Raw genomic sequence first — 21,202 nt, forward strand, 5'->3', positions numbered from 1 at the left:
GGGTTGGTACGTAGTACGACCCTGTTAGCGTGAACCTGAATAAATGGCTCTTGAACGGTTAGTGCCTGGAGTTCACTAACTCTTCTGAGGGAAGTGATCGCTACTAGGAAGGCCACTTTCCAGGTAAGGAATTGAATCTCGCATGAGTGTAGAGGTTCAAAGGGTGGACCCATCAGGCGTGTGAGGACCAAGTTGAGGTTCCACATTGGAGCCGGTGGGTGACTAGGTGGAATGACTCGTTTGAGCCCTTCCAAGAATGCTTTGATGGCAGGCACTCTGAATAGAGAGAGGTGCTGCCTGGTTTGCAGATAGGCTGATATTGCGGTCAAATGGACACGTATAGAGGTGTACGCCAGATTGCATCGATATAGGTGTAAGAGATAACAGATGATGTTTTGGATGGATGCGTCCAGCGGGTTGATGTCATTATTTCCGCAATAAATGACGAACCTTTTCCATTTGGCTGCATAGCAAGCTCTGGTAGTGGGTCTCCTGGCCTCCTTGATGATGTCCATACAGTCAGGTGGCAGGTTGAGATAGCCAAACTCTAGGACTTCAGGAGCCAGATCGCCAGATTCAGCTGTTGCGGATCTGGGTGCTGAACCTCTCCATGGTTCTGCGTCAAATGCGCGGGTTTGATCCGCAGCCTTTGATGCGGCACCACGGAAAGTTCGAGGAAGGTGGTGTACCACGGCTGGCGTGCCCACGTGGGAGCAACTAGGACGAGTGTCAGGGAGTGTTGTCGGAGTTTGCGGGCCACTAGCGGTATCAATGGCGCTGGGGGAAAAGCGTACGCAAATCTGCCGGACCAGTTCATCCATATCGCATTGCCCTGCGACTGCGGATGTGGGAATCTGGCGGCGAAGCTTGGGCATTTTGCGTTTTCGCTTGTCGCGAATAAGTCTATCTCCGGATGACCCCACTGCTGAAAGTACGGTTGGAGTACTGATGGGTGTAACTCCCACTCGTGCATTTGGTGGCTGTGTCTGCTGAGCAGATCCGCCATCTGGTTGTCCTTGCCAGGGAGGTGTTCCGCCATGAGGAACATGTTCCTTTGAATGGCCCACTTCCACATGCTCTGAGCCAGATGAGACAACTGTGGAGAGTGTGTGCCTCCCTGTTTCTGTATGTAGTACATTGCGGTCATGTTGTCCGTCCGGATCAACACGACCTTGTTGCATAGATGTACTTTGAACGCCTTCATGGCTAGGAAGATTGCCATCAATTCCAGAAGGTTGATGTGCAACTTCTTTTGTTGTGTTGTCCATAGTCCTTGCACTGTGTAGTGGAGTACATGAGCTCCCCATCCCTGGAGAGACGCGTCCGCTGTCAGTACTATTTGTGGGACAGGCTCTTGGAACGGTCGGCCCTTGCAAAGGTTTTGTGGATTCCACCAATGCAGAGAGTTGTATGCCCGACCGCTCACCAACACTAGGTCCTTTAACTGTCCTTGAGCCTGATTCCACTGACGTGCTAGGCACTCCTGAAGTGGGCGCATATGTAATCTCGCGTGCGGGACTATGAAGATGCAGGAGGCCATCATGCCTATCAACTGCATGAACACTCGCGCTGGAAGTGAGTGATTGGGTTTGAATTTGGAGATCAGCAGTTGTATGCTGTCGATCCTCACTAAATTTGGCTGAGCTGTGGCCGCCAGAGTGTCTATAGTCGCACCTAGGTACTGTTGTACGTGTGCGGGCTGGAGATGGGACTTTGGATAATTCAGTGAGAATCCCAGACTGTGAAGAAGGTGAATGGTGCGGGACATGTGGCTTGCACATTGCTGGGCTGACTTCGCTTGAACGAGCCAGTCGTCTAGGTAGGGGTAGACGTGTATATGCTGCCTCCGTAGATGTGCTGCCACCGTAGCTAGGCACTTCGTGAAAACCCTGGGCGCTGTTGTCACGCCGAAGGGAAGGACTTTGAACTGATAGTGCTGCCCCTGAACAGTGAACCTGAGGTATTTTTTGTGTGAGGGGTGGATGGGTATGTGAAAGTACGCATCCTTGAGGTCCAGTGTGGCTAGGAAGTCTCCCTGCTTGAGAAGCGGAAGGACTTGCTGTAGAGTGAGCATATGAAAGTGCTCTGAAAGAATGTACTGGTTCAGGGGTCTCAGGTCCAATATAGGTCTGAGCGACCCGTCCTTTTTTGGAATTAAGAAGTAGAGGGAGTACACTCCCGCACCCTGCTCGTGGATGGGTACGACCTCTATAGCGCCTTTTAGAAGCATACTTTGCACTTCTTGCTGTAAGAGCGTTAAGTGCTCTGAGGACATAGGACGGCTTCTTGGTGGTATTGTGGGTGGAGTGGAGGTTAACTCCAGACAGTAACCGTATTTTATAATATCTTTGACCCACCTGTCCGTGGTGATGGAATTCCACGTGGACAGGAACCTTTGTAGCCTTCCCCCGACAGGTGTTATGTGGTCGGGAGGAAGGGAGAGGGCGTCACTGCTTGTTCTTGGGGGAGGACCTGGTGTTGCCGTAGCCGCGTCCTCTGCCCTTTGTGCTGGAGCCACGATATCCACCTCGGGTGTTTTTATCATAGGTGGTCTGTGTATTGCCTTTGTTATATGTTTGTTGTGACCCCTGTCCTCTACCTGCTCCCTTGTTTCCGGGGCGACGAAAGGAGCCGCTCCGAAAGGACTGAGTTTGTAGTGCGCCCATGGACTTTGCAGTGTCCGTATCCTTTTTTATCTTTTCGAGGGTGGTGTCAACCTCTGGCCCGAATAAATAGTCGGGGTTGACGGGCTGGTTCAGTATATTGTTTTGTACCTCAGGCTTGAATCCTGAGATCCGTAGCCAGGCATGTCGTCGCAACATGACGCTTGTGTTTATGGCTCTGGCAGCCGTGTCTGCAACATCTAGTGCGCATTTGATGGAAGCGTTCGTTAGTAGCTGTCCTTCTCTGATGAGCATTTCTGCGCCTTCCTTGAACTGGTCAGGGAGATGTTGGAATATTTGCTCAAGTGTGTCATAGTGCGCTCTATCATAGCGAGCAAGGAGCGCCTGAGTGTTGGCTATGCGCCATATGTTGGCAGCTTGGGCGGCAACTCGCTTGCCAGAGGTTTCTAACACCTTGGACTCTTTGTCCGGGGGAGGAGCGTCACCTGTTGTTTGCGAGTGTGCCCTCTTGCGTGCATTCGCTACGACGATGGAGTCGAGTGGTAATTGTCCTCTGATGTAAGTAGGATCCCCAGGTGCTGATCTGTATTTTTTATCAATCCTGGGGTTTATCACTCGTGCCCTGGTGGGTTCTTTGAAAATGTCCTTGGCTGGTTTGAGGACCCCCTTCAACATTGGCAGAGTCTTTACATGTCTTTCTGAGGATGCAAAGGTGTCCATTAGAAAGTCATCTTCGATGGTATCAGAGTGAAGCTGCACCCCATGGTTATTGGCAGCACGTTCGATAAGAGCATTGAACGCTGCAGTATCCTCCGTAGGAGATGTCTTTGCCCCATAGAGTTGTGGATCCTGTGCATCGAGAGGTGCACTGGGGTCTGCAGGGTCGCCCCAAGTTTGATCAGGGTCCTGCTGGTCATCAGGGTCCGTGTCTACATGGTAGGGGACTTGGTCAGCCATGTAGTCCTCCAATGCGTCTGTATCGGAGCGTGTGGGGGAGAACCGGTGTGGATCCTGGTAGGATGAATGGAAGGGTTCATAAAGGAGAGGTTCCGATTCTGCAGGCAACTTCCTTTTTAGTGGGATCCTGAAAGGGTCCAATGGCGGCTCCGAAGTTATCCTTCGGTCCTGGAGAATCATTCTGCCAGTGCCGGCGTCGATGATACGTGCTGGAGACGTCTCAGCAGGTGTGACCGTAGGTTGGGTGACCCGTGTCCTGAGTTGGAACATTTTTGGGATTGTTGACGGAGGCAAGCCGAAGGTAATGTTGGTCGGCACCGAAGAGGCTGCGGGAGCTCCGACCGAACCGGAGCCCGACGTGTCCTGGAGGACAGGTGTGGTTTTGCTGCCTTGCGTCACACCAGGTCGTACTTGGGGCGCCTTCGAGGCTTTGGCACCGGCCAGGCTCGTAGAGGCGGCCGTAGATTTTTTCGGTGCCGGCGGGTCATCGAGTCGGGGTGAAGAGATCACCGTCGAAGTCTTCGATACCTGAGGCTTAGGTGTCGTCGAGGGAGCGATGTGAGGCACAGCAGGCGGTACGGCCCTTGGTGTCGTCGGTGCCGGTAGCCGAGCAGGTTTGTCGGTGCCGATGGCTTTTTTCCGTTTGTCGACTCCAACGTCGCCCGCCTCAAGTTCGGCACCGAAGTCCCTCTTGGTGCGGTCGGTGCCGACGCGGTGCGCTGGCGTCGAAGGCCTCGATCCGACCAGCGCTACTTTCAGTTTCGGTTTCGGTGGAACCTGAGCAGCTTTCGGTTTCGGTTTTGTGATAGGGAAACCAGCCTGTTTATGTAGTAATGGCTGCCGCTGAACGTCCGAGGCCGGGCCCGAGGGCGGGGCCGAAGAACTGCGGGATGGGTCTCGGGTAAGGCCCGAAGGCGATCCCTCGACCGGAGCCATAGGCTGTGGCACTGGTGTTTGAACGGTTTGAACAGGTAGGCCTTGTTCATCATTGGAGCTACTTTCTTCGGCCCCGAAGGCCTCCTCGTCGTCTCCTACCTCGGTGTCGTCTTCACCTCTGTGGAAGAGTGACTCGTCTTCCTCGTCCGATCCGGGTTCGTGTTCGGAAACGGGACTGGAGGGCAAGACTTCCAATTCCTCGACGTCCTCGGCCTCGCCGAAGATGTCTGTCGGGGCCGGTGCCGCGTGCTGCGCCTCGAGTCTCGCCGCTCGTCGATTCCGCAGAGTCTTCTTCGAGCGGAACCGGGCACAGGCCATGCATGTTGATTCGTCGTGGTCCGGCGAAAGGCATTTGTTGCACACCGGATGGACGTCGATGTGTGGGTACTTCGCATTGCATACCGGACACCTTTTGAATGGCGTCCTGGATTCCATCGTCGAAGTCGTCGATGGACAGGTAAATGCGAAAGCAGTCGGTGCTGAAAGTTAGTAAACTAACAAATTCTATCGAAACCCGATCGATAAACAGTACCGACGCGAACTAAAGGCCTTTTGGCCTCGAAAAAATATTTTCCTAACTTGAGCTAAGATAGCACATCCGAACCCAATGGCGGAAAAAAACAATCTGAGGATGGAGAGGATGCCCATGCGCACTGTAGTCCAGGGGAGGAGTCACCTATCCAAGGATACTTCGAAGACTCTTCCAGGACAACAACGTGCAAACATCCGGACCCAACACTAGGCGGCGATCTATGCACAGATATGAATTCAGCAGCCCACATGCCTCGAACACATATATTTTAAATATATACCTGGTGTGGTTGTCCTTTCATTTGATCATTCAAGAGATTATAGACTGGTAAAACAAGCTGCTTTACATTCCTTCAAGACTTAGCCTGAAAGCTGCTCTCCATAGCTACCACTAGGATAGCTTTCATATAAGGTTGTCTTTAACCATTCACCATAAGGGGTTGTTTGGACTGATACAAGGTGCCCACTAGAACTAGTGGACAGCATATATCAGGCCACCTTCTCACAGTCGCTAACTGGAGCGGCCTCAGCATGGGTACAATGAAATGTGAGGTTTCTGCACCTTACTGTCATTAGCTTCTCTGAGGAAGTAATAAGTGATAGACATAAGGGCAGGCCTGACCTAGAAAATTCCTTACTTTGCACAGCAGAAACTGCAGTCCCACCCCTCACCCCGATCATCAGCCAAATGGCAGTGTTCAGGAAGAACAACTCAGCAGCTGCTTGCAAACAAACGTCCTCAGGGAATTTCTAAAGGTAGCCCTGTCTCCACCCTCCTCACTTTAGTAACTGGATCTCCACCCTTCATCCATAGGAATGCTGGAAATATACTGTCTGGGGAAGCTTTCATCATCTTCCTCCTTATGCCATAAAAAATTAATGGCTGCCAAATTGGATCCCACTGGCTGACACTCACTCACACACACAGTCCTACTATTGCACATTTGCTACACACACACTCACTTGACAGAAACAGGCTGTCTGTGCAAAGTTCTGGGCATTCACATAACAGTGGGCATTACAAAAAAGGAGGGTGACACAAAAGCCTGGTCATCAATCTCAAAACCCGGTATGCTACCACAACTGCTTTATTTGCTATATCTAGCAATGGAACAGTAGTCCTCTGTCCATTTTGAGGACACCTCAGTGCTTTAAATGGGCCAGTACTGTCCGGTACTGAGTACCGGCAATCTTTTTTTTATTTTGAGAGGGAAATTACCTGCACTTTTCAAGAAAAATATAATACTTTAATTTGGAGAGTGCTGGCACTTCTCAGAAACAAGCAGGTACTCAGGTACAGAGTACCTGCACTTCTATTTTTCCATTTCAAGCACTGGGGCACCTGGGTGCGCACCCTGCAAGTCACAGGACAGGTCTAGAAACTTGTATAGTCAGGGACAGGCCTAGGCCTCTGCACTCACCCTTAGATTAAGGTGACAAAGGTCCCAAATTTCACCGGACAGTCCCGGGGTTTGCCAGGTTTGTCCAGGTGTCCTGACGGTTAACGATTTTAAATACAAGTCCTGGTTTTTAGAAGAATGTGGAGTGAGTACTGGAATTATTACACAGTCGCTCACTTCCACCTGCTCCTCGGTAGTGTGAACTAGAGGTAATGATCCCAGACACTGGGCTGCATCAATCTCATTCAAGCAGCACAGCAGGAGGTCAGATGGAACTTCAGTTTCTGGTCCCAGCAGAGAGGAGGAGGGTTTTAGGGGCGGGGAGGACGGTTCTGGGGGCAGAAGGAGGTTCAGCCATAGGTGTTTTAAAATCCGTGGCACACACTATTGGTGTGCATATACACTCTCAAACACTTTTAGTCCTACTTCTATGTTTGGCCTGTCGCGGTTTTTCACAGGGGTATGAGAGGCAATATGTTGAAAGATTTTTGCAGTATATACATAAAGTATGAAGAATTAATGAGTCCACGTTGATGCTTGTATTCCTATAAATTCAATACAGCCAACGCGTTTCGCCCAAACATGGGCTTCTTCAGGACAAGGTAAAAAAAAAAACGTTAAAGCGCCTTAGGGCAGGATAGGTGTTGGCGTAAACTCTCGAAAGTTCCGTGACTGAGAAGTCGGAGTAAAGGAAACCTCTCAGTGGGTTTGCTGAGATGATCCTGGACAAGCGAGGAGACTGTGGGACGCCTCCTATTGGCTGATCCTTGGTAGGGATATAGAGATTCAGTTCAAGTAGTAAAGGTCCGTGTGCGGGGAGCCTTCAGCGCCGGTTCATCCATCGAGGTAGATCGGTAGTGTGAACTAGAGGTAATGATCCCAGACGCTGGGCTGCATCAGTCTCATTCAAGCAGCACAGCAAGAGGTCAGATGGAACTTCAGTTTCTGGTCCCAGCAGAGGGGAGGAGGGTTTTGGTGGCGAGGAGGACTGTTCTGTGGGCAGGAGGAGGTTCTGCCATAGGTGTTTTAAAATCCGTGGCACACACTATTGGTGTGCATATACACTCACAAACAAACACTTAGTCCTACTTCTACGTTTGGCCTGTCGCGGTTTTTGCCTTTCGAAGTCTGGTCACCCTACCTTAGATTGATACTAGGGCCTATTCTCATCCCGTTTATCACTCCTAAACACCAATCCGCTCCTACTTCCCATCTCCTACCCTCATCTTCTTCAATGTCTAATAAGTCATGTCTCACACTCTGCACATTTAAACCAAATAACAGCTTAATTGGTCTCAACTGCAGACTCATATTACCACATTCCTGATAAATGCTGGCTCACATACATGGCCTCTATGACACGTCGGTCACGGGCTCACAATAACAGGCAGCCAGGTTATAGTACCTTCTTTTTGTTGCGTTTCTCCGCTTTCACTTCCTGTGCCAACTTATCCCGATGCTGTTCATCAAACTCTTTTTTATCCAGCTTCATTCTGGAAGAGGGAGGGGCAACTTCTCCACAGGATGCTGATGGGCTTCCTAGTAACTCTAGGCAGAGAACAGGGAAAGGATTGGAATAACCTCAACATTAGACAAAGGTGCCCGTGCCCTTCGATAACAGTTTGTGTAGCTTTGAATTGTACAGTCACAGAACAAATGATCAAACATTAACCAAAAGAAAAAAAATGCTTTGCAAACTTTTGCTGATAATTACTGTAGACTTCATAACATTAACCAACACCAGCACTTTCCTAGGTAGGCGACTGCTCTCAATTTCCTCTTTTCCCCTAAACAGAGAACTATTCTTCCCCTCTACCCCAGTTTTCCACGGAAACTGAAAGAGTTCACCTTGTGAGTTGCTGTCAGAGGTGCCAGTCCCGGGACTGCTTGAAAGGTCCTGGACTCGAGGAGAGTTGAAGGCTCCAATGGCGCCTGCTCCAGATTGACTTGACGAAGCCCTTTGAAGTTGATGGCGCAGTTCGCCTCCCTGAAGTAACCTAAAACAGAAAAGACTTTTCAGAAGGGAAATTAAGTAGGCACGTAGAGTGAGTAAAAACACCGGCCACACCTGCCCCTTGACTTGCAGTGAAAAACTTATCACAAGGGACAGGCCAGATGAGCAAAGCGAGATGTAATGTGATGTAACCTCGCCTATCACAAAGATAGACGTACTTAATATAAGCGGAGCAGACAGTCTTGGAGTAAACGAGGACAGACATTCAGAAACTCACTAGAAAAGAAGCAGACATACTAGGTGCTTGCCCGGAAATGAGGGGTGTGGGCAAAGAATACCAACAGGTTATAGTTCTTAGTAACAATGACAACACCTAAATAAAGGCCTGCTGTTTTATCCACTGGAAATTGAACTCTATCTGTTAAGGTCTATCTATGGCTCCATTCCTCAACCTGAACAGGGCGTAGGGATTTAGACACCATCTCAGATGAACATATGCTCACAAGCTGCAACACCACCAGCTGCTATCTCACCAAGCAAAACTCACAGATCGCGGGGAACACTGACCTTGTAGAACCGTCAGGGAGACTAAAGCAGCCATTTCATATTTTACAGCAATACTGCACCAGTAATTACACATACCAAATTAGTTATAACATGATTGGCTGTAATTTTGGGGTGCAAAATGCCCTACCAATTCCAAGACGAATCTCACTTTCCCATGAGAAATAGGATAGTACACAGGGATCGGGATTATTGCACAAGATCCCTACAGTGAAAGCCAATTTCTGTTCAGTTTCCAATCTAGAGATTTTACCGGCTTTTTAAATGGGGTGAAAACACCAACAATGCGTTTTTCATGCAGGTGTTTCAACCCAGAATCAGTTAATAACTTGTGCTGCCAGCAGAAACAGTAACCTATGCCAGAACCAGAGGTGAGGATTATGCAGGAGAAGCAGCAGCTCTCCCAGCCAGATACATGCTGTTATCTTCGTCTGGTGGACTGTGTGAGAGAAAATTTAGGGACAGCCCTCTCACTCTCTCAGTTAACAGGCATAATGGAGATTCATTGATTTTACTTAGTTGTTCCATTTTGTAGGTAAAATTATAGTGTGGAAGAGTACTGCACCAAGTCTGAGCCGCACTCGATTTTTTTCTTGAAGCTCTAGATATTTCACCAGGAGGAGGGGCCCAGACTGTGCAACAGTCACTTTGTGGGGTAACCACGAATGAGCGTTAAATAACGAAGAGGGGCAGGCTGACAGAATCGGTTCTATTCTAGAGATAGGTAAGGAGCATTGGCCCAATGAATTGCTGTGCCTGTGGCCTGAGGAGATTACAGGCCTCAAATACCTACCCGCCCTCTTGCTAAGTTTCACAAGACATGAGTGTGGAAGATGGCACAGATCCTTTAAGGTGACAATGTTTAACTTGAAGAGAAATCCATCATTCCAGAGGGCCTTTCCGCAGCCATCAGGTCATCCATACTAATGACGATCAGTGGGGCCCTGAAGCCCATTGGCAGACAAAGTGCTGTTGGTGGCCTGTCATCCAGAACCCCACTTCAGGAGGGAATAATTATTTCCGGGGCCATGAGGCTCCCAGACGTCAGGGGGAGCAAGAACTCTCCGATGCGAGCAAAGTGAGGCAGGCAAAACCAAAGAGGGACCTCAAGATCACCCAGATATATTTGAACACCTGCAGTAGGCTTTCCTCAAAAGATCCTGATCCCTATGACCTTTACTCTCTCTGGTGGAGGATGGTACATCTGTGGATAATGGCAACATGGTTACCCCTCAAGTTGTTCTCCCATCAGGGGAGCACCCTGCTACTGGTGACTGGGATTCCCCAGCTGCGTCTGACAAGGACGATGGGCCCAAAATACCCTGACAACTCTCCCAGAATCCTAAAATATTTTCCACTCCGACAAGGAGGACAGAGGTGGAACATCTATTATGTCTGAGCCAGAAAAAACGAATCACCCAGGGTTAACAGAGTGGATTCTGGTGGCTAAAGAGGGCGCATAAGTGGGCAGGAAAATCAAGCAACCCTTGGACAAGGAGGTACAGGTACACCCAAGGGTGAAGTAACTACTCACTTTGGTGGAAGGTAAGATCGTACATAATTCAGATATTGATGCCATCTTCCTTGTGACAAATTAAAGATCCCATGTAAGGGACTGATAAATTGTTGCGGGCATGCGAGGACCAATCTCCTGAACATCCTAGGACCTTTAACCATAGATCCCGTGTTCAGAGATCTGAATCCATCAGAGGTGGGCCTGATTGCCACAGGGTTCCCTTTTAGGGACCCTTTGATCGAAGAACTTGGCACGCTTGTGGCCACCTTATCCTCCTTGGACAAGGCAAAAGCCTCAATGAAAAAAGTTTCAGGTACAAAGTTTTTGCAAGAGCCAGTCGAGGTAAGGTAAGGTCATATGAAGAAACATAGGCTCTGGGTGCTGTGGAGATAAGCAGGGAGGTTTCTGAGAAGCAGCTAATGCCTGGAGAGGTTACACAGGTAAACATCATCAATTTTTACATCTATGGCTAACGTGAGGTTGGACTTATTAGCCCACAGATGGAGACAATTTACGATGGGACCTCCAGACTTTAACAGGTTTCGACAGAATTTTACAGCTCTCCAAAACAAGATAGGCTCCCTCCATCTCAGAGGTTCTGCAAACAGGATGAGTTCCTGATAGACCAGGAAGTGGAAGAAATCGAAAGAAAAGGGGCCATTGTGGGTACAACACTCCACTTAAGACGGATTTTTGAGCAACATTTTTCTAAAACCCAGGGTCAGTGATCAGTTTGTAGCAATTCAATGAATGCTTGGCCAACCAGCTTTTTACGATGGAGGGTATTCACATTCTAAGAGACATGTTATGGACGGGCGATAAGGCTAGACCTAAAAGACGTGCATTTGACACAGGTTCCTACAATTAGCCTGGAGAGGTCAGAACTTCAAGTTTGCTGTGGTGCTGTTTGGCCTCACCATGATGCTTCCACAAGCTTTTAAAGCAGGTGCTGAAATTTCTGAGGGCCAGGGAGTTTGCCTCGAGGTTTAGCTAGACAACATCCTTCTGATGGACAACTTCAGGCTCGAACTGAGGTCTTGACTAAAGCGGACAATACCTTCCAGCAGGACTTGGAGTTCATTATCAACAAGAGCAAGTGCAAGTTGTGCCCCTGTCAGACTATGACTGTTTTGGGCTTTGTCATAAACAACTTCATCCACACTTTATCTGCCTGCCAAGAATGTGGCAAATATCAGAAAGGTGTTATGTGAGGCTCTCTTCAGGGATCACCTTTCACTGACAGCCATTCAGAATCCTGCACCTTCCCTCATCATCGACTCATACAATCTTCCCATGTTCACCCCACTACACAGCTCTTCAGAGACTAAAGGCTTTCTATTTATTGAACGTCTGAACCTATTTAGAGTTGGTGACCCTCTCCAAGGACAACAGAATAGAAATTCAGTGCTTGATGGATCACAGAAGGCCTGGAACAGGAAGGATATTTACAGAACCTCAATGGTTCCGATGACTGAGTTGGATACCAATTGATGGGGACTCAGGTGTGGTGATCGGTCTACAAGAGGAAGGAGATCAGGAGAAGTTTTGAAACTCAACCTGGAACTTCTAACAGGCTCTTTCACAATCAAATATTGGGTAAGGAACACAATGACCTGTTGTACAGTTCTAAAAAGAGGCTCCATGTCTGCCGTTTGCTACATCAACCTCTTGAGGGGAACTTGTTCCAAAATGGCGGCAGACTAGGCCGAAGAAATTTTTGCCTACACAGGCACCTCTCTGTGACAGAGGAGTGCCTGCTACGTCGCCAAATATTTTGTGGTTGACTGCATTTAAAGGCATATCCAGGATGTGATCGCCTAGTAATTGGACCAAATGGTCTTTCAGGTACTGATGCTTGTAGGAGAGCAGGATCTGCTTCTTATAGTTACCCCCACTTTTTGCTGATGTTTGCCTGTTTCGACATAGTCTGACTGGGATCCCGCTATTCAGGACCCCAGTCTATCTGCTTTCTCCTCTAAATTGATTGCAAGTACTATAGGTACACTCCAGCGGCCTCCCAGGGGCTGCAGCATGTATTATGCCACCCCTGAGAGACCATTTAAAATGACACCACAGGTCTGCTACAGCAGCCTGTGTAAGGTGGTGCATGCACCCCTTACTTAGATATAGGTTCACTATATCTATCCTAAATCACTGCACATATAAACCTATCAGTCCACCCTATGGCAGGCCTTATCAATCCTGAAGGCAGGGTGCTGGGTTTTATGTGAGCGGGTGCCCATGCATGAGCAGAGCCCCTCTGCAGCCTTCGGAACCTATTTTCCGGGGTTGTTTGTGATGCAGCCAACCATATATGCTTAAGTGCATTATAACCTCGCGGTAAATGCTAACTTTAAAACGGCTGCATGGAAACAAGTGTTTGGTGTCAAACACCTTGGAATCATACCTCGCCGCCAGTAACTAGCGGGGAGGTATGATTCCACCCACCTAGAGGGAGAAATAGGACAACACCGGTACACCCGGTACCAGCTTTCTCGACCTGGGCATCACACAATGGATGCTGCCAGCCACAGACACAAGTCTGCCCTCCTGCTGCTGGACGAAACTCCAGCAAGGGAAGGCTTGACAATAGGTTTCCTGTCACAGGGAGGTGTAACCACCGCCCAGACAGGCTTTAGTGTATTGGGGCTGGGTGGGTGTACTCAGAGTGCTTTGATGTCTGCACTGGGGGCACATTTGGTGTCCCTGTGCATAGTCCAGCTCAAACCGGTTGCAGGAGCCATCAGCTCCTGCTCTGGCGCAAAACTGGACAAAGGACATGGGTGTAGCCACCCCTCTATCCTGACCCTCCCATAGGTGGATCCCCAGAGTTAGTCACACCCCTTCCTTGGGTATAAAGTAGGAACCTCTGACTACAGGACTTTAGATTTTACCTGGACTAAACTCTGCTACAGAAACCAAGTACTTTGACGATCTGCATGACGCTGAACGATGAAAGAATCTCCCTTGGAGTAAAGGAGTTACTCCCCTGCAAGGCAGGCACCTGAAACGCATCTGACCGGTTTGCATCTCCCGAACTCCTGAGGGCTTCAAAGATTTCTGCAACACAGGAGGTAGGTTCCAGAGGTCTCTGAGGTTGATCTGCGCTCTCAGCAATTCTGAAGCCCGTATCCCTCGTGGGGACCGTGCAACCAGAACCCCTGTGTACCGCGTACATTTGCAGCAGCATATGCTTTTTGGCAATCCGAGGCTGTGCTTTGGGCTACATGTAGTCCTGACCCCGAGCAGTAATTCCACCGAAGATTTCCGGCCTACGCTCCACGAGTGTTCCGTGGGCTGGTATTTTGTGATTCAGCTCGAGGTCCATTCGCGATCCCTGGACCGTCGACCTGTGGGTCCCTGTAAGGTAACTAAATTTCCGTGGGCTTTCCTGGTTGCTCCAGATGTGCCCTGACTTTCCATAGCTTGGAGAGTCCCCGGACCTTGCTGGTCCTCACCAAAGCATCTTTCCTCTGCCCGCGTGGGTTGCAGTTGCCAAGGCTTGTTGGTGTTCAATCCGGACACTGACCCCCCAGCGCTTGACATCCATTGGGGGACAGCTCACCTCCGGACTTTGGTCGTCGTCGACTTCTCCTGGTCCCCATGGCTGCAGAGTCAAGCTTCACCTCTTCTCACCTGAAGCACCCGACATCGACACTGTGAAGTGACCCAGACTCTGTCCCCTCTGCTTTCAGGTTCTTTTCATCTCCGATCCAGGTTTGGATCACACTTCATCTTCCCGGCAGCAGTACTTTTTCGCATCACCCCATTGAAAACAACAAAGGTTTCCGACATCACTTGACCTCTATGCACCCGGCTCCTCTGGGATAGGTAACACGGGTACCTCGGTACTCTCAAGGGAGCTGGCCTTAGAACCAGGGGCGGTTGGTGGAATGTGAAACTGGTAGGCCGCGTATGCAGAACGAATCAACATATGCGAGCGAGCGCAGCGAGCGAGCCCGATTGCAATAAGGGGGATTCGGGGGGGTTGATCGCAATTCACGGAGGGCGGTGCTTTAGGGCTGAAGTGAGGCTGATCTATCTCGCTGTTCAGCAGCACAATCACATCACGTCTGCCACTTGTGGGTCAGGTGGAGCCTGGTAGGGTAGGTCCCGTGGAATTTCCCCTCACAAATTTCAGTGTTGAGAGTGTGGTCTGCAGGGTGTCAGGTTTCTCGTACTTAATACTTTGCATGTTGGATAACCACGCATAATCTCAAATAATACATAGAGGGGTTCAGGTGACATGAAAGCAAGTCGACCATAACCTCATAAGCAGAGTCAGTATTATTGGCTTGAGAAATTTAAATAGACTGTTGTTTGTGCAGCGGCAATAACCAATGGTGAATATTCATGTGCTAAAGCAACAATCTGTACTTTTCCAAACACGAATGTGCAAACACGTCAACAACCTATACTTTTTCATCCAGGAATGGCGGATATTCATGCGCAAATACAGCAACCTGTACTTCTTGAAGTCAGAACATCCACTGTACATCTGAAGACATCACCTGGCCTGCACCTGAAGCATGCACGTTGCTGACCTCACACTGCACATGGATACTCATGTACCAGCACACACGGGCCTCACACTGGCGCAGCACATGGGCCTGCCTTGCACAGCAGAGCATGTTCATGGCGTCCTTCAATGTATCCCCATATCGTGTGGGGCACCTTTGTCGGGTCCTGACCTAGCCACCAGCAACTGCATTAAGGAACCTAAGAGACATACCTTTCTATGTATGTCTGTCTATAGGGCTGACAGGCCCAAACATGCAGAGGGATGCTGACTAAAAAGCTAGGAATTCCTGCAGATGTTGCCCACGGAGCTCCCAAGTGACTCCATGTCATGGTTAGTCATTTCTACAGCACGTAATACTAGTTTTTAGCTCATTTCCAACCACTTCCAATTTAACCAGGCTTGGGATCTGTAGAACAGGAAAAGTATTTTGTCCAAGATCACACAGCATGGTCAAGTGGGAAGGCATTATTAGAAGGACCATCTCCTTGAGCCACAATTGTCAAGCAAATACAAACCAGACTTTCTGTAAATGGAATCTCTCTTCAGTCAGAGTACGAATTTATAATAGCATCCGGGGGATTTAAGATGCATGATCAACAAAACTACAAGTACCAGGATGCATTGAGAAAAACAGATGTGGGCGAGCTATGCATACCGGACATGGGCCAACTGTCAGTGCTCGAGGCTCATTTGTAAACACCATCTCGTGTACCCAGAGGCGTCGAAACAGAGCAGCTCGCATAATTCCCGCTCAATGGTACCACCTGCTACGAGCTCTAATACAACACTGACGCATCAGGCAGTGCATGGCTAGATCATTAAAATGATTAATTTAGTTTTGTGCCATTTATACAAACATATTTAAAGAAAGTTAAGAACACTTTCAGAAGGTCAAAAGTTACACCGTTTTTGATCATAACGCTCAAAAGGCCATTGTCAGGTAGGGAGGATCACAAAAGCCCAACTACTCTAAATCCCCAGATATTTTCAGCTTAATACAAAGCACGGCTGTTAATTCCTTCAGTTCCTCGCTCCACAAATACTCAATTTACCTTCCCCCACACTCTCAAACACACCCCGGGCCTCCCCAACTTTTCTGCTGACCTGAACATAAAAGAATGGACGTTCACAACACAATGGAAACTCTGGAAATCTGCAGCGTGTTGCCTTTGTGGCACCACCTGTGCGTGAGTGCCCCTCACTCCCCAGTTGCCCGCCAACCGGTGCCAATAAATGCATGGAGACAAAAAGTGGTCACCCGGCCTCTAAATGAGACCCATGTCACACAACAGCATCTGGACCCCATTTGAAGCATGAACAGGGTTTTTTCCCCCTGCCCGTTGCTTCCATCTCAAACAGTTGAGACACACACACACTTACATATACGGCTCATTTCAATGTGTGATCTTGGCAGGTTTGCCCAAACTCTGAAGGTGGTGGGCAGTCCGACGTCATGCTGACTGACATGATTGTCAGTTCTCCCTCGGCGTCTCTGAACTTAAGTAAACTGAGAGTTTACTTAGGTTCAGAGATGCCAAGGGAGCTGCGGGCGCGGGTGGCTTGTGGGGCAACGCCCCAATGGACGCACCGCCACTGCTTAGAACCTTCTATGTTTAGCTGGGTTTGCTTAAAGTCCTCTCCGAAGTGTCCTTAATCTTTACATTTTCAACTGCGACTTTCCCATAGAGTTGTATGGAGCTCGCGCCTGTGTTCACACACTGCACCCGTTCTCCGTGGGTCCCCTGTGCCACTACCTTGGGTGGTTCCTTGGGGTCCCAGCGATTCTACATGTTCTAGGCACCGAGTCTAGTCAAGTCGGGGTTGTTATTCCACTTTCTTAGTATATGGTTCAGTCTCCCCCTGGAGCCCGCTGTGTATTGTGCTATTTACTGTCGTTCTAGTGCTTTAATATTGTGTGCTTTGTTCTCTAATCTCATAAAGAGGTTAGTAGAGAGTGTTTAGTAATAAATACATATATTTTATATATACCTTGTGTGGCTGTCCTTTCATTTGGTCATTCAGGAGGTTATGACCTGGTAAAACAAGCTGCTTTACATTCCTTCAAGACTTAGCCTGAAGGCTGCTCTCCATAGCTACCACTAGGATAGCTTTCAATAAAGGTTGTCTTTAACCTAATCATCAATAAGGGTCGTTTGGACTGGTGCAAGGTGCCCACTTTAAATAGTGCAAAAACAACAGTTGGACAGAATGCAGAACAGTGTCATACATTCACCCCAGTACAGAGATCTGGGACTAAATCCATCGTTTTTGTGCTCACCATGCCGTTCCAGTTTGAACCCAGCCATATGCAAATCAGTCTTGACCTGTGGCTCATAGGAACAGTCCAGCCCGGACTGCCAAGCCAGGTCCTCCCTGGACTGGAAACAAGCATCCTAGGACCGGTTTCGGGGTTTCACCCCTCTTCTGCCAGGATAGCTTGATTCCAGTGGCATGGAGTGCACAGGACCCACGTCTGGGCATACCCTTCCGGGGTGAAAAAAATGCAAAAACAACAGTTGATGGACAGAATGCAGAACAATTGATTTGCATATGGCCAGGTCTAAACTGGGGTGGCATGGCGAGTAAAAGAATGATCGATTTAACCCAGATCTCTTGACTGGGGGTGAATGTTTTGATTTGTTCTGCATTCCGTCCATCAATTGTGTGTCTTTCACTTTAAATAGTGGACAGGTTATACCAGGCCAACTTCTCACAATGCTTCAGTGGCGTCTAATCGAACATGGACCTCTTTGCCCGTTGACTGACACACCAACTTTGCAGCTACTTCAGCAGTCAGTCCAATAGGATGCAGAGGCACAGATGCCTTCTTACAGGATTAGTTGGGGGCGGCCAAACAATGTTTTTCCTCCTTTTCTGATGGGGAGGGGGTGATTGGGGGGGGGGGGGGGGGAGGCATCACAGGTGCAGTAGACTGGAAAGTTCTTGGATTTCCTGATCCCTCCGCACCATTTCAAAGTATTCTCGTGAATCCACAGGATTTTCTACACTAAATGGTTCTGCAAAGCTTGCTATGCTTGATGGTCTTGAGGATTACTGGGCATGATAGACAGTCCCAGGAATTTAGATCATGCTCCCTAGTATATCCAAAGAGACTAGTCCGAGGGTATGGTCAAAATGTGTAGGTCTGCTTGAAATTGGTTGTCACGTTGCTGTGTAGCAAGGAGATTGGATTCAGTCGGGGAAGAATTTGTACATGTCCTGAACTTCCTCTCTTAGTTAGTACAAACCTGATTAGTTTACAGAACAACTAATATCTTTTAATCAATCATTTCAGTTGGTTATCTACTAGTCAATGGTATACTGGTAGGAGTACATCCAAAGATCTGCAAGCTAGTAAGAAGAGTTCAAGTACTTTGCCCCTCCTGGAACCTAGATACTCCAAACTTTATGATGTCAACATTGAATTGCATTTTTTGTAGTCCTGGATGCATAATGAAAATCTTTCACGAAAAGAGTTCTCAGCTAAGTTAGCCTTGCCTGCGCCTACTATCCAGCTGTAGGAATTCAAAATGTACGAGCAGGAAGTTTACTTGAAACAGGGTAATGTTTACTATTGCTTAAAGTCCAACTCTCACTCCATATCCTACCCAGTCTTTTCAGACTCCGCTGAATTGTGTGCAGTTTGTTGCAATAAAGTGTATGAAACATAATTACAGAGTACTGCTCCAGAGGGTTCGTCGGCTGCTGAGCTCACTAGAGAAAGCATTTAAGGTGGTGTCTTCCCCTTAAATTGCAAGGTGAGTTTGATGGGTCATGCACAAGTCAGGTGTTGGTGGATCTAGGTTGGAGGCTCACTAGGTGGATTTCTGGAGGACATTATGAGTGGAGAGGATTGGTCTTCATAATCCACACTACGTTTTTTATTACTTCAAACTGGTGCCAGATGCGGCTTCTCTGCTTTTCTGTAGAGAGTAAGCTTTAACCAGACACCACTTGCAACATTTTCTAACTAGCACGAAGGAATGTTTTAATTCTGTTAAAGACATGGAGGTGAGGATAAACCCACCTGGCAAGGAGACTTGCAGAGGGGGTGGTGGACTGATTTGTGAGGTCTTATTTGAGAAGGTTCGGTTTGCATCACACTTTCTTTGATTCATGATGAAATATTATATTTACAGCATATCCTGATGTTTCTTGCAAATGTGAAAATTATTTTACATGCGTCAACTACGGGGCTCAAAGGTTTCAGCAACACGTGCTGACCAGAAAGAGGAGTAAGAGTATGACTTCATATAATTATGAAGATTTGCATCAAAGAAAGAGGGAGCGCTGCTTTTTCCAGGGATTTTTAGGAACAGACAGGGAACTGTTAGTTGCTAAAGGCTGTAGTTCTGGCTCCTGGGATTCTGGGGATTTGAAGTCCAGAAAAAGTTTGTTACCCTGTTAAAGCAGTGTTCATTTTCGGCTGATTGGAAAATAAAGTGAGAAAGATTATGTATAATCCTTGCATCTGTCTCCTTAATACAATTTAAACTTATCTTCCGACTAGCAACAACATTTTATTTCTCCAATCAGATTCAGGACAAGGCTAGGTGGGCTCCAGGAGTGACCCACCCTGGGACGTGCAGAGAGAGGATATCATGACTAGCAGACACAGCTTGGGTGGCACACTAGGTAAGATTCAGGACAAGGTTGGGTGGTCTCCAGGAGTGACCCACCCTGGGACGTGCAGAGAGAGGATATCATGACTAGCAGACACAGCTTGGCTGGAGCTCTAGGTAAGATTCAGGACAAGGCTATGTGGTCTCCAGGAGTGACCCACCCTGGGATGTGCAGAGAGAGAGGATATCATGACTAGCAGACATAACTTGGCTGGCGCTCAAAGTAAGATTGAGGACAAGGCTTGTTGCAGGGATTCTGCTCATGCACAGAACTATGCGCAGGAAACCAGGACCTCAGTGAATTGCGGTGTACCAAAAACTCACCTCAGTACCCAGAACCCCAATCCGACTAGCATCAGTGTACCATTCGTCCTCCGTATCCTCTCGGAGCTCCCAATGTATAGACAACAAGCGACTTAGAGTACTCTCAGGAATGGTGGGAATCAGAAATACCTGTTCGTTATTATTCTCAGATCAGTCCACAACAAGAGTAATCAGCGACAAGGTAAAGTTTAAAATGTTTATTTTATAAACTACATGTCCTAAGATGCAGTAATTTGGCTAACATAAGCAGACAAATGATTACAATTAAAACCATCAGCATTGTTACAATACCATAGAAAATGAAGGGAGAAATCATATTACAAATGATAGTGGAACACAACCGCCCTCCCTTCGCTAGTGAGCTAGTATTATTATACTAATAGAAGGTCTCTAGGTTTGAATGGGGAACCCCATACCGTAAAGATCACATCACAGGATCAGCTTTGCTCTGCGCCTGGAAAAGTTCTTCTCCAGAATGTGTATCTAATGCATGCAAACTGCAATATTAAAGGCTCTCGACTTTCAGATATTTGCAGCTGTGTGCGTGTTATGGCTAGAGCGTGGGCCGATCAACCTGAACTCAAAAACATACATTGTTTGGTGGCTCAGACTGTTTCTGCACACAATGTTCAGACTAAGGTCGCAGTGCACGTCTAGGGATGTGAACAACAGACAGTTCTCATGTGAAGAAAAGGCAAGCAAGCAGTTTTCAAATAATAACATGTACCTGCAGTGTCGTGTGCAAAAGCAGCAAAAGTGGCAAGATGGCGTTTCTAACATCTAAGGCGCTTATGCTAACATAGCAATGTATCTATCTAAAACGCTGCCTCCACTACACCCTCCCTTGATCGGACCACGAACTATTAGGGATACAATTAAAAGAACGCAGAGTTCAAGTTCGGACGAGCGGAACTAAGTGCATGTATTGGAAATCCAAATAAAGGGGAGTGAAAGTTCGAAAAGAAAAAACAGCAAAAAGAAAAAACGAAGGGGAAAAAAAAGGAAATGAAAAAACATGTAACATCTTGCAAAGGCTCAGCGAGCCCAAATACCGAATCAAAAATCTTTTTTTTTAAAAATGTCTGGGTCGCACAAGGAAAGTTTGACCGACATCCAAGTTAATCCTTCAACGTATAAGCACAGTAAGTAGCGACAGCTTCCAAGAGGAAGTCATTAGAACGTTCTGTAAATGTTTCCGCCATCCAGTCTAACAAGGTAAACGAACATACATGTTCCTCGACAACTGGGGCCT

The 21,202-nt window shown here is 48.0% G+C and overlaps 1 protein-coding gene across 1 annotated transcript in view; it reads right to left on the minus strand.

Annotated features, from left to right (window-relative positions):
- Positions 1-21,202, minus strand: part of LOC146789944 (uncharacterized) — a 1,358,907-nt gene that overhangs the window by 1,028,260 nt on the left and 309,445 nt on the right. Inside the window, exons 3-4 of the mRNA XM_085628244.1 lie at positions 8,297-8,445; positions 7,854-7,996 (exon numbers count right to left, since the gene is read on the minus strand). Of these exons, the coding sequence (XP_085484370.1) occupies positions 7,854-7,996; positions 8,297-8,445 (292 nt within the window). The remainder of the gene's footprint in view (positions 1-7,853; positions 7,997-8,296; positions 8,446-21,202) is intronic.

The sequence above is a fragment of the Triturus cristatus genome, chromosome 10 (assembly GCF_964204655.1).
Source record: "Triturus cristatus chromosome 10, aTriCri1.1, whole genome shotgun sequence".
Lineage (NCBI taxonomy): Eukaryota > Metazoa > Chordata > Amphibia > Caudata > Salamandridae > Triturus > Triturus cristatus.